Consider the following 12420-nt stretch of genomic DNA (forward strand, 5'->3'; position numbering starts at 1 on the left):
ACAATAATTGCCTACAGAAAAAAATACAATAATGGTGAATAAAAAAAACAAATGATCAGTTACAAGCCCTCTACTGTTAAACAGCAGGAAAACTACACACACGTCATGTAAATTCTGCGCGTTTTAAACGCATCTTTCAAACAACAAGAACCGCCTGTTTAAAGGCTCATATTTAAAACAAAGACAAGACATTTGCTCCCATACGGCTCATACACAGGACTGCGCGCGCGTGCGCGTGTATTAGTGTGTTCACTGAGTGAGCTTTGGTGCAGGTCAAGTTCTTTCGAAAGGCAAGAGCACCCACTAGCGGAAATTCCGGTTCAGGGTTGGCTGAGGAAAGTCCCACAGTCAAATTATGTTTTATTTCACACTAAATTACACTTAGAATAATACAAAGCGAAAAAAAAAAAAAGTCTATTAAATTTTAGCAAACACATACACAATATAAAATCAAATTTAAAGGCAAAGATACATTCGGAATGTTTTCACATATTTTAATATTTTCTTTTTAGTCACATTTCCCCTAATAAACTACATTAACGAAAGCCTTCCTAGTTATTCATCATTATTATTAATATTATCCTTTATTTAATTCGACCTGCTCCTATGCTGTATAATGGCCCCAAACATTAGTTTAACCCAACACTCAAGCTCCTTCAAAGCCTAATTGGGATGGTACACATTCACACTTTCTTCAAACACTGAATTTTTAGCTAATGGTCTCTAATTCAACGAGCACACACACACACACACACACACTTAGCTGAACATCGCAGCTTTGCGACTGTAGTGTGTGAAGTTTTGACACTTATGAACGACTTAATTCGATCAGGTGGCTGATTGTGGATTGTGTCTGTTTGCTAATAATCAGGCTGATGTGACAGCGAGCAGATAATTGACGAGCGGGACGCTTCTTGTCTCCGTGGCTGCGCTGTGGAATAAACACACCGAGGAGGCGCGCGCGCGCACACACACAAACACACAGACACAGCCACGATGTTTATTGCAGCTGCGAGGACGTTTCATTTAAAGCCTGTTTAGGACTAAGCAGTATATTAGATTAGCAGGACGGACATGATGTATTGGATGTGTGGGCTCCACGGGCCGCTGAGAAACTTTCTCTAAATATTTCAGTGTTTTGGTTTCTTCACTGCCCGGAGAGCAGGGACATCCCTGATAGACGACTACAGATAAACTACCATTCAAATCTAGCAGAAAAAGTATTAACATTTCTTTATCTACATTCACTCATAAAATTAAGTAAATAAATGTATTTTTACAGTTTCTACCAAAGCACAAAAAAACGTTTAACCCAAAAACAAACTTGCAGACAGCTGGACATGACGGTCTCAGCTATGCCTCCCGAATCCAATGAATGCAGTTGGGCCTATTACACGTTGTGGTGTAAGTGTAATAACTGCAGTGTAATTGTGGGGATCTTGGCGCAGACTTTCTTTATTTTTTACACCTCTTACTTCCTGCGTCTGAACGCGTCTGTCGGTCACCGCGGCTAATTGCTGCAAAGAGCTTTCCTCTGCAAGATCAGCCCGGCTGACACAACAATGGGGAAATAAAATAAAACACACACACAAACCCAACCATGAATCTTTGAGCCCGACATTTGCAAACAGGAAGCAATCTGAACAGGACTTTAACTGTTGTTGTTGCTACGGTGTTAAAGGAAAACGTAGATAAAATGAAAAGTCTCCTGAGTACAGTCTTTATCATGTTACTTATCAGAGGTGTTAGTGCACCAGCTCAAAACACAAAATTAGTAATAAGATCAACTGCTGTGGGCTGAAGAACTTTAAATGGAAGACTAACGTAAGTACAGCCCACGCTACTAAGGAAACCATTTTCATGCTGTTTTGTCCAGATTTGTTTTAAAAATAAATTAGAGTGAAAAATATTTAATAAAATAAATATAAAGATATTTTATGAAGATTTACAGTGGAGCTACTTTATTGTTTTGTAACCACTTTATGTTGACTGATCCAAATGAACACATCAGTATTTTTGTAGTATTTTGTATTAAAGAAATTTTATGTACAGAATTTTTCTTCAAACTGTAATTGAGTAAAAGTAACAAAATGTACAGTAATATGCTTACAGTACTTGAGTAATGTATTTAATTAACATACTATTCATCTCCTTAATAACAATGAAAATAGGCCGAGTAATTAGGGCTACTAGTTTTAAAGAATTTATTTAATAATTGCATATCATAATAGGGGAAATTCAAATTCGACACATTAGCTTTGATTTAAAAATAATAAAAAGTATTTTTTTTATTAGTTTTCCAACACCTAACTCTGTAAAGTTGATTGTAGGGAAGTCTTTCCAGCCAGCTGTATCCTTCCTCCCCCCTCGTCACCTAAAATTCCTCGGGGACGCAGGGCGGCGTTTCTTCGGCAGCGCGCCGGAGCGGCCCGGGCACCTCGGAGTCCCCGGGAGCGGGACTTCCAACTTCCACATGTCCTGGATGCTGCTGACGGACTGTGGCTGGCTGATGAACTTCATATGCTTGTCAGGAGTGTTGACACAGGAGTCATATTCGTTATGAACCAGTGCGCGTTATTCTGATGATCGGAGCTGAATAATTCACATTAATCAAGCATTAGACTAATATGTTCATTCATCACAAATTCCCTTGCACTTCTAAATGCAGACGACAGTTATAATAGGACTCATTCGTGCACAGTCTTGTTAAAGGCACTACAGTAGTGAAATTTGAGTGTAGGCTGTATTTTCTGAGGTAGTTTGTCATCGGCTTTAATCCGGTGGAAAGCAAAAACGGGACCGTGGCTGCTCGGCTCACGGTCGGTTTCCAATGATCTCAGTCTTTGTCAGCCTCCACATGCTGGAAACAAACCAGCGACTGTAGAAGGCTCAAACCGGAGCTGCCAACTCATTAGACGGTGTTATTACAAGGGCTGCGGTAACCTGACGTTGATGTATTGGCTCCGCACGGCTCAGGGGGTAGAAAACTGGTCACGCGGTGCAGGTACCTGGGCCAGACAGGTCTGTCATGGAGCAGGTAAAACGTGTTAAAACGACTGTGTGAAGGGGCTTCAATCTGAAATAATCTGTTACCTAGTTCCGTTTGTCACCACTTACGGAGGATTTCCTGTGCACTCATACAAAATGTCTAAGTGCTGTTAAATAACATCATCACACGTCAGTGTAGGCATTCGATGGATTTATTCAACTGTTAAGTCCTTTGACAACTGGGGGAGGGGAATATTACATGACAAAGTCAAAACTCCATAACAAAAAGCATACCCACCTGAGGTCAGGCTCTCAGTCTCACTCACTCATGCACATACACACACGCGCACGCACGCACGCACGCACACACACACACACACTTGAACTGACCTCAACCCTTATCTTACCTGAACTTGTCCGTCCACTACGAATCAAGACTTACCAAGTGAGAGGCACGCTGCCATGTTCATTTACTACAAAATAGGCTCAATGATAGAATGGGGTTCTCGTGCAATTTACCTTTTCCCCCAGAGACTCGGGAAAAAACCCTTTCAAATATTTAGCATTGCTGTACATTTGAATCAATTTCATAACTCAATCTGAACTTGGGGAGGACAAGGGATTGGAAGTCAGCACATCACAGCGAGGCTAATACCATTACATCATACAGGAAGCATCCTTTTTGTCCTGTTGCCCACAGGCCTCCCTTATCATTGACGTGACACACATCCAGTTAAAGGTTTGTCATTTAGTCATGAGCAGCTTGGGAGTCGAGCCCGAGTTCACCTGGTTTTGCATGCTGCTTAAAAAAAAAAAATGCTCTGTGAGCAAAGCTGAGTGGAAGACAGAGCTGTGAACTGGACGGGAAGTTAATTGTGCTTGTAAAGGCCGAGCTGTAATTTGTTACGACTGCTTCAGCCACTTTAGGAATCTTATTTTGAAAGAAATAAAAACAGGAAAACCCACACAGCGAACTCCCAGGCGGCACATGAGCTATTGTACAGTATACTGAGCTAGACAAAGTCACACATATGCTTCTCTATCAGGAACTGGAGTTCTATTGTGGTTGGCTGGCTGTGGAGACATGTAACAAGAGCACGGGCACACAGTTGCTTTCTGTCACACCAGAGTTAAGACTTTCAGGCCAGGGGAAACGTTTTAGCATTCTACATCAAAAGTTCAAGTTCCCTAAAAATAAAAAATAAAAGCAAACAAGAGTCATTTGTGAGTTGTGGAGATGGGAAGGGTGGAGGGAGCAGTCAGGTCCTTCAAGGGAGAAGAGCTGCCTCCTCTTCAAGGCCAGGAAGGGGACAAGGGCCTTCACGGGGACTAACGAGTTAACTTTCCTTGGCCTTCCCTCAGCACTTCCAAAACGAAGCGAGTGTTCCAGAGAGGAGGAGTGAGGGTCAAATGATGAGGAGGGAGAGCTGGACAGGGGAAGAAGGCAGGGAATGACACGGGGAAGGACGAGGGAGCAGTCTCATTCGGTGGCCTTGAGGGAGAAGGAGAGCTTGGGCCTGGACTTGCCCTTGCCGAGGATGATTTTCTGCTCCTCTTTCTGCTGCCTCTGACGGTCCTGCTCCAGCTTCATGCGTTCCTCATGAATCTTTCTCTGCTCCTCCACAATACGCAACTGTTCCTCAGCCTGGCCCAGAAAACAAGCACAAACAGTGAGGTCAGACAAGGGTAGGAGACGACATCCTTCAAAACCACTCAGTAGAAGAGGATCTTGCCAAAGAGCCATTAGGTTATTTCGTCATGTTGTGGTGTGGTAAAAGCCTTGAGGACTCAATCAGCGCAGGACAGATTGTTGTCGTTAAAAAGTACCAGACATTGATGTGTCCATTTTTCTTACTGCGCTTTATTCGGCCGGTCAACATTGATCAGGGTATTTTATAGTCTCCCAAAATTGTAAGAATAAATTGATCATGTGACAATTTACAAACCACAACAACAAAAGAGAAAACAACATTTCAGATTACAAAACTGCCTGTTTTGGATTGGAAAGAACCAAAGTCAGACTATCTAATAAGAAGCCTACAGTATTGTCTACCTGTTCTTTAATCTGAATATTTTGTCAAATTGTGTTTTTTCTTTTGTCTTCGTTTTGTTAAATGTGTTAAGTGTGCATTTTGAAGTGTTGTAATCTCTGCTGTGGTTTTCTTTTTGCCGTTTTGTTAAATTTAAGTGAAATTTTTTTTTTTTCTGAATTAGCTTTTTGGATCTTGTGAAATGTTTTGGGCCACCATAAAAAAAAAAAAAAAAAGTTGTTAGTCATGTTAGCATGCAAATGAAAGGGGTTTTAAAACGTGATAAGGGTGAAATGTCTCCAAAGAGAGACAGAGAGAGCAGGGCGTACCAGCTTTGCTTGAGCCTCAGCGATCTTGCGGTTATTCTCCTCCAGGATTTTTTCCAGCTCCTCCCGTTTTGATTTTTCTTCCTCCTACATAGGTGACACGGTGCAATGTTAGCGTACGAACAGGCTCCAGCCACAAAGAACTTTTAAGACCATACATACATACACAGGCTTGCCCTCTAAATGTCACATGCTCACCACCAGCACGCGCGCGCACACACACACACACACACGCACACCATTACACCACAGAGAAGTTTGTTCAGCCTCTCGCACATGACCACACTGTGGCATTCTTTGCAGTCAGCCTCAATTGTTTTAAAAATACACAAAAGGTGCAAAAACCAGAAACAAACTGTGGGGAAAAAATGAACCCGCTACTTTTTAAAATTTTTTCCCTCCCTCTTCTTCCATTAATGCCCCGCTAAGACAAATTAGGAGCTAAGCCACACCTAGGGCAAATTTAAGCAAGAATTCAAAAAGGGGGAAACCCACTCATCACACTCAGAAATAGAGACAGATAAAAACACAGACAATACAATCTAGAAGAAAATACAACTGCTGTGTTTTAAACATCATTATATGTAATAGAAAAGAGATACAAATAAAGGAGGGAATAGTTTTGGCTCACCAATGCACGTATACCTACGCATTTTCCTTGCCTGTGTACCTACACAACTGGTGAAAGCATTCGGCATTAAACGGTTGAATATTTACTGTCTCGTCCCGACTGTGCGGCCCCTGCAGAGACAGAGAAGCGCTCCTGGGGTGGGTGGGTAGGTACGGGGGGATTCTGCCATACCGCGTCCGCGGCATTCCTCTTTATAACTGATCTCTGTATTGCTTAGCCTGCGCCTGCAGCCACAGCTCACATTGTGTTTTTTTTTATTGTTCCTTGTCTTTATAGTCGCTCAGTCCCCACTGAGAGGATAGCAGAGTGAAGGACAACGTGATGTCTGTGTGTGTTCGAGGAAGACCGCACCACGGTAAACTTACAGTACAGGACACAAGTCACGGCTGAGCTGAAAGGCTGCAGGCCAGCTCAGGTCAAAGTGCTAGTTAGGAAGCTGGTGAGTTGTGTTTTCAAAATAAAGACAACACAAATGTATTGACAAATAACAATATCAAACTTAGCAGCAGCCCTACAGAAGAAGCAAGTTATGAGTAAAAAAAAAAACAGTACATTATTTTATTCCTTGGAAGAAAAAGCTCTTTGTAAATAGTGGGAAAAAAAAATAAATAAATATATATATATATATATATATATTAATATATTAAAAGATAAAGGTCACACCAAAGATATTTAACCTTGTCGTACAGGAAACAGGAAATGTAGTGGTCCATCATTATGTATCCCAGAGCAGATGGCATCTAACAGATGATTCTCAGAATAAGCATTGTTAAAGACAAGATGGGGCGTGTAAACAAAACCTGTACAGGACAAATTGGGATTAACATTTCTACACAAAAAATTGGAATATGAGAGGAACAGAGACAGAAAATCTCCACTCGTGTTGGTTAAGATGTAAGGAATCTAGCCATCCAACCAACCAAAAAGCTGAAGGCTGAGCTTGAACCTTTCAGATATAGACCTAGCTTTACTAAAGCTACCACTACTGTTGGTAAAAGTGTATGAAGGGGAGATTCAGAGCAGAGCAATGGCACAAAGCGTAAGGCAGGGGGGGAGTGACCACATAAGTCCTGAAATATGTAAAGGAAGCTCGCTAAAGCTACATTTTTCACCCTATTAGTACCGAACCACTGACTGCTCCCTGCACATCTCGGGGTCACTACGCTTTAGATGTCCCTCTCATTCACAATACTTTTCACTGTAGTGTAAATAAACCCTCTGCTCGTAATTATGCTGGCGAGGTGGGGGCACAGGGTCTGGCAGACATACGTCAACTTCTATTTTCTAAAAGAAATGTGGAAAAAGGACCTAACCCTAAATTACTCTCTTAATATTGTTCTATAAGGGTGTCACAGGATCAGGCTTCTTGTTAGAAATCTACTGGCTGTGTAATGCAACACAAAGGAACTTATTACTATGATTCATTTCTGCAACTTCATCTAGTTACAAGTTTTGTGGGCATTTGGGAAATGTTTAAATAGTGACAGAGAGAGTGCCTACGAAACTGACTGTTTCCTCTTATAAAAAGAGCCTTTTATTACAGACGTGAACAGAGATACTGACAAATATGACATTAAATAAATAAATAAATAAAAACTGAACCAGGAAAAGAGGAGAAAGAATGAAAAGTCAGTCCATTTTGTAACCCTGCCATGGCAAAACTCTCACCAGCAAGTTAGGGAATCCCCTCGGGAAGCCAAAATGCACTGGGGAGTCACCATTGAGTGGGAAAAACTTCTAGCAATGCCCCTGCTGGTGAAAACTTTCCAAAATTCTAATTTGTCTATGCAAAACCTTCTATTTACTAAGGTGGTTTAAATGTCCCACCCAGCAAAAAACAAGAGCACATCAGTTCCTGCACAATGTTTCTAATCTGACATTTTAGAAATGTTTAGAAATAACTACATATCCACAGAGTTACACTCAGATTTTGTAATTACCCAACACTAATGCAAAGATCAATTTCTACACCCAGACACTCCTTAGAAACAAACTACTATACTTCCACTTGTTTGACAGAATATGTTCATGTCATGTGCAAACACTTTGGCAATATTTTTTATTCTGCAAATAGATACACACTTCACCTTCCCTGCAATGAAACTTGTACCATGGCTGGGTTACGTTCTGACAAGTAAACAAGAAGAGGTGGGGGTCCCTCCACCTCCACCGTCCCTGTATGTCCCGTAGAAAGGCACCAGTCAGAGTAGGTGACTGGGGGGGGAGAATGAGACAGGGAGGTGGAGGGTTGGGTAGGTATGAAGGGGAGGAAGGGGCTGCGTTCCAAACGACCGAGCGTTACCTCTCTGGCTTTCTGCGCCGCTAACTCAGCCTGCCGCTGCCGCTCCAACTCCTCTAGCAGCTGTCGCTCCATGATGCGCTTGGCTTCCTCAACTCGACGCAGCACCTCACGCTCAATCTCGTCTTTCCTCTTCTCCAGCTCCTCCTCCACCCGCTTGGCCACCAGCTCCTCCACTCGCCGCGCCGTCTCCTCCTCGATCAGCTTCTCCTCTATCTCCTGCTGCCGGCTGGAGAAAGCAACAGCTGTACTAAATACATGTAAGAAATTTGTGAATAACCTATAAACTTTAGAGTGACACAGTGCTGCAGGTAAACTGTGACTTCTGTCACAAAGACTGAAGCTACATTTTGTCTCTACTATCAACATGTCTGACATTGGTCTACAGTGGGTACAGTTATTTCACTGGTTGAATACAGTCATATGCATTTCCACAACACCATCACAGCAGGGCTGACCACAGGACCATAATGTTTGGGGCCACTGTGGTCACTCCCCATCATTAGACCCTGTGCAGCAGAAGTGCCCAGGCCACATTTGTCCTCAAGACAAACTCCCTGGTTCAGTGTGTGGTTCAATGTGCCGTGAACTCAACAGAAAAATAAATGTTTTAACATTCCCTGTTGAGCTGCCAATAGTTCTGGGGCTTCTTTGTAAAAATTATGTTCCATTAGAGTTTTATTCACTCTTGCATGTTTGTTCTTGGTTTCAACTATGTGCCGAATTTTTTCTCCTTTTCTTTTCTGTGCCATCAGTGGTGTAGTTAAATCTGCTGCTGGATTGTGGATATCACCTTATATCTAAACTAGGATTACAGTGCTATAACTTTATCTGCACAAATGCACCTTTTGTGTCAGCACCTGGGATTGACCAACCCCTGTCAAACCTAAAACTAACTCCATCTAGGTGAGCTGTCTCAGGCATAAAATACTACGCAGGCATTATTCTATACAGGTTTAGAGTATGTCATGCATTCATTGTGGAAAAAGTCTGCCTCATGCAAAATCTGGTAAATGTCTGATTGTATGGTTGACATAATCTGTTGTTTCCAAATGCACTTATAACATTGAGATGATAATTAGCTACAAGAAATCAAACAGTAAGCAATAAAATAAGTTGCAGATTGGTTTGACTTTAATCAGTGCATGCATCATGACTGTGGGGGGGAACTATCAAGAGGCAATTCTATAAAGTACATCGTTTGTACCTTTAAAATTGAACATTGGCAATGTCTAATGTTGAAAATGCACATATGGCAAAATAAAATGCAGGTTTGATAAAGATCTGCAGAGGACACATGGCTTGTGTAGACTTAATCCCTTGTCCTAACTACACAACAGCTTTCCCTAATTAATTTTTTAATTTTAGTTATTAATGAATGCTATAAGTTGGACTTATGCCGGTCAACTAGCCCTTTAACAGACAATGACCACGTCCATTCAGCAGCTGACTGAAGTATTCATGTATAGTCAACTGTCATAATGTTAGCTGCACCCTGTAAAGACAACTATAAAAAGTTGAGGTGTGCTGACAAAAGCCCTTATAACACAAATTTAAAACACACAAACTGCCCTCCCTAGATTTTATTTCATCCCGTCAGCCACTGGGAATGTCATCCAAATCCATGCCCCAACTCCTTTCAGGTTCTTTATGTTTACATAGGTATGGCCTTTAGCTGTTGGGCAGTACAATAAGATTCACTTAGGCAGCCAGGTATGGGTTAGTGACTCAAAACGTTTGAGTCTGTCAGCCTCTGGCAACCACAGAGATCTTTACAATAGACGTTTTCCTGTCCAACAGATAAAAGCTACCAAAAGACCACATTAGATGCCGATGTCTATGTGTGGCAACTAGTGAAGCATTTTAAAATGCAGATTAGTGACTGCGCTCTGGTTTTATTGGCATCTTCAATAGCAACTATATTACCACTGTAGCAGGTTCTCCAACCTGTGCTGCAGAGAAAGAAGTTTGCCATTAGAACCTTAGAATAAGCACAACATTTAAAAGGATAATAAAAAACGTGGACTTATACATGGCCGAGTAAATGCCTACATTATATAAACTTTAAACTTATTGACCTTTTTGTAGTTTTAGACAAAAACTACACAACTGTAATTAAAAATCATTGTTTACAATGAGATCATCAAAATGTTTGTCATTAAACGTATAAATAATAATTAATTTACCATAGTTGTGTCATCTGTTAAGCTTATATTTATATTTTGATCTAACTTCAGTCGTCATTTAAAATCATAATCCAAACTACGAGAAGCATTTAGATCTATAGGTTGATATGCTGTGCTTTCACAGGTGGTCATGAATTCTCTATATCAGCAGGGCCGCACAGAGCCTGACGCTAGCTGGTGTTAGCATGTTATGGTGGCTAGCTTGTTAGCAATTAGCTTGCTAGTTCAAAGAGCTATGCAGCGTTTACAAACGGCTAGCGTTTTGACACAACGTTACAAGAACCGAGCGGTTGTTTAAATTATACTCACATCTTCCTTTGTCTCTCCATTTCTGCTTTTCTTTCCTCCTCCTCCTTCCTCTGCTTCTCGTCCAGAGCATTTCTCTTGCTCAGTGTCCTGCCGAAGATGTCAATGCGTTCGGGTGGCGAGGCTGCTCTTTCTCTGCGGGACGAGGCTGTGGTAGACCGGGAACGGGAACGCGACTCTCTTCGCCGGTTCCTTTTCGATTCTCTGGACTTGGACCGCTTCTTTGACCTTTCCCTGTCTCTAGACCGCGACCGAGACCGACTCCGTTTCTTACTGTGCTTGCTACTTTTGGAGTGTTTGGAGCGGGACGAGCTACGGCTCCGAGAGCGGCCCATGTTGACCACCTTCACTTGTCGACCGCTTACGAAACTGCTGCCTTTATATCTACAGATATGCACAATTCCTAGGATTCTATCTCAAGCTGACCCGCTTGTTATTTTCAACAACTGTTAAAATAGGAATTTCCCCAATAGATCTGTTTAGGAGAAATACGCATTCGAAAGTGGTTGCTATGTTGCCCTAATAACTCGCTGTAAAGAAAGATGGCGGTTTCTCGAGTTTGTAGTTTCCCATCAGGCAACGCGACTTTCGTTATTTTCCGACAGTCTTCGGTTGCAGTCGCGCAACCTGTACATGTATGTTAAACCCTCAAAAACTATATATAATTATTTAACTACTATAAGTATTTATACAATAGTTATTATTTATACAATATTATTTATACTATTTATACAATAGTTATATTGTATAGAGGTCATTTTCCTAAACATTTCTTACAATAGAACTATTGTATAACCCCTTTACACACCTTTCATAATTCTACCTACTGCAGGCCTGGTTGTTTTTTTAATAGGATAATCCAATGTTACAAGTTTGCCCCAAAAGATATTCTATTGTTTACTAAGAGATGTGCCTTTGTTGGCTTGTACATACTTGTACATACTATAGCTTTATTTATTTAGCTTTATGCTAAGCTTGCACTCGATATTTGCTGTACATATAAATCCTCCTGACCATGCAGGAGTTACCAAGGGATAAAAGCCTAACTAATAACTTATCTATGAGCTTAAATTAATATATTGTGCTTACAAAATTGTGCACAAAGTATATAATTTGTGTATATAATTTGTGTTCATATTCTGCAAAGTGGATAAAATTATTAACACCAAACAACAATTGACATTTTGTCATGTATTCAAGTCTGACCAAAGATAACACAATATTTGGCGAAGTGTAGCAATAATTACTGAACTTTAAGTTATTGTGTGTGGAGTAATCTAAAAAGCCATGTAAGAATGTATAAAATGAACTGTATATCTTATCTTCTTGTCTCTTATATGTATATAATGTATATCTTATCTTATATATCCTTACCATTTATCATGACAGGGGTCATGAAGGGCTGTGGGCTATCCCAGCTGCCAATCTATGTCAGGGCCAACACAGGAGAGATGCATACAGATAGACAAGCATTTAGAAACACATTTATACCTAAAGCCAATTTAGAGTCACCAATTAATCTCACTTGCATGTCGTTGGACTGTGGGAGGAGACCAGGTACCCAGAGGAAACCCATGCCTGTTACCCAAATGGAAAATGTTATTCTTAGTTAATTCCACTTAGGATGTGTAGTTTTCATTGAAACCACATCAGA

General features: G+C 41.0%; 1 protein-coding gene across 2 annotated transcripts; it reads right to left on the reverse strand.

The window, feature by feature from the left end:
* Positions 1-3182: 3182 nt before the first annotated feature.
* On the reverse strand, positions 3183-11337 carry arglu1a (arginine and glutamate rich 1a). Of its 2 annotated transcripts, none has more exons than XM_067515612.1 (4): positions 10770-11337; positions 8278-8503; positions 5348-5431; positions 3183-4633 (listed from the first exon to the last, which is right to left on the reverse strand). In XM_067515612.1, exons 1-4 carry the CDS (start codon positions 11099-11101, stop codon positions 4469-4471), a joined length of 807 nt encoding a protein of 268 aa, XP_067371713.1. In that variant the 5' UTR covers positions 11102-11337; the 3' UTR covers positions 3183-4468. The 2 variants fall into 2 exon arrangements, with proteins under 2 accessions (XP_067371713.1, XP_067371712.1); XM_067515611.1 differs by having other exon boundaries at positions 8278-8524.
* Positions 11338-12420: the final 1083 nt, after the last annotated feature.

The sequence above is a fragment of the Channa argus genome, chromosome 9 (genome assembly GCF_033026475.1).
Source record: "Channa argus isolate prfri chromosome 9, Channa argus male v1.0, whole genome shotgun sequence".
Taxonomy (NCBI): domain Eukaryota; kingdom Metazoa; phylum Chordata; class Actinopteri; order Anabantiformes; family Channidae; genus Channa; species Channa argus.

What these genes read in the sequence shown, in the direction of transcription:
- arglu1a (XM_067515611.1), bottom strand. Translation starts at nt 11,101, where the DNA reads ATGGGCCGCTCTCGGAGCCGTAGCTCGTCCCGCTCCAAACACTCCAAA. An exon ending in ATGGAGAGACAAAGGAAGAT is followed by an intron (nt 8,525 to 10,769) that starts GTGAGTATAATT and finishes ACATGTATTTAG; the next exon opens with TACAGCTGTTGCTTTCTCCA. An exon ending in CGGCGCAGAAAGCCAGAGAG is followed by an intron (nt 5,432 to 8,277) that starts GTAACGCTCGGT and finishes TCACCTATGTAG; the next exon opens with GAGGAAGAAAAATCAAAACG.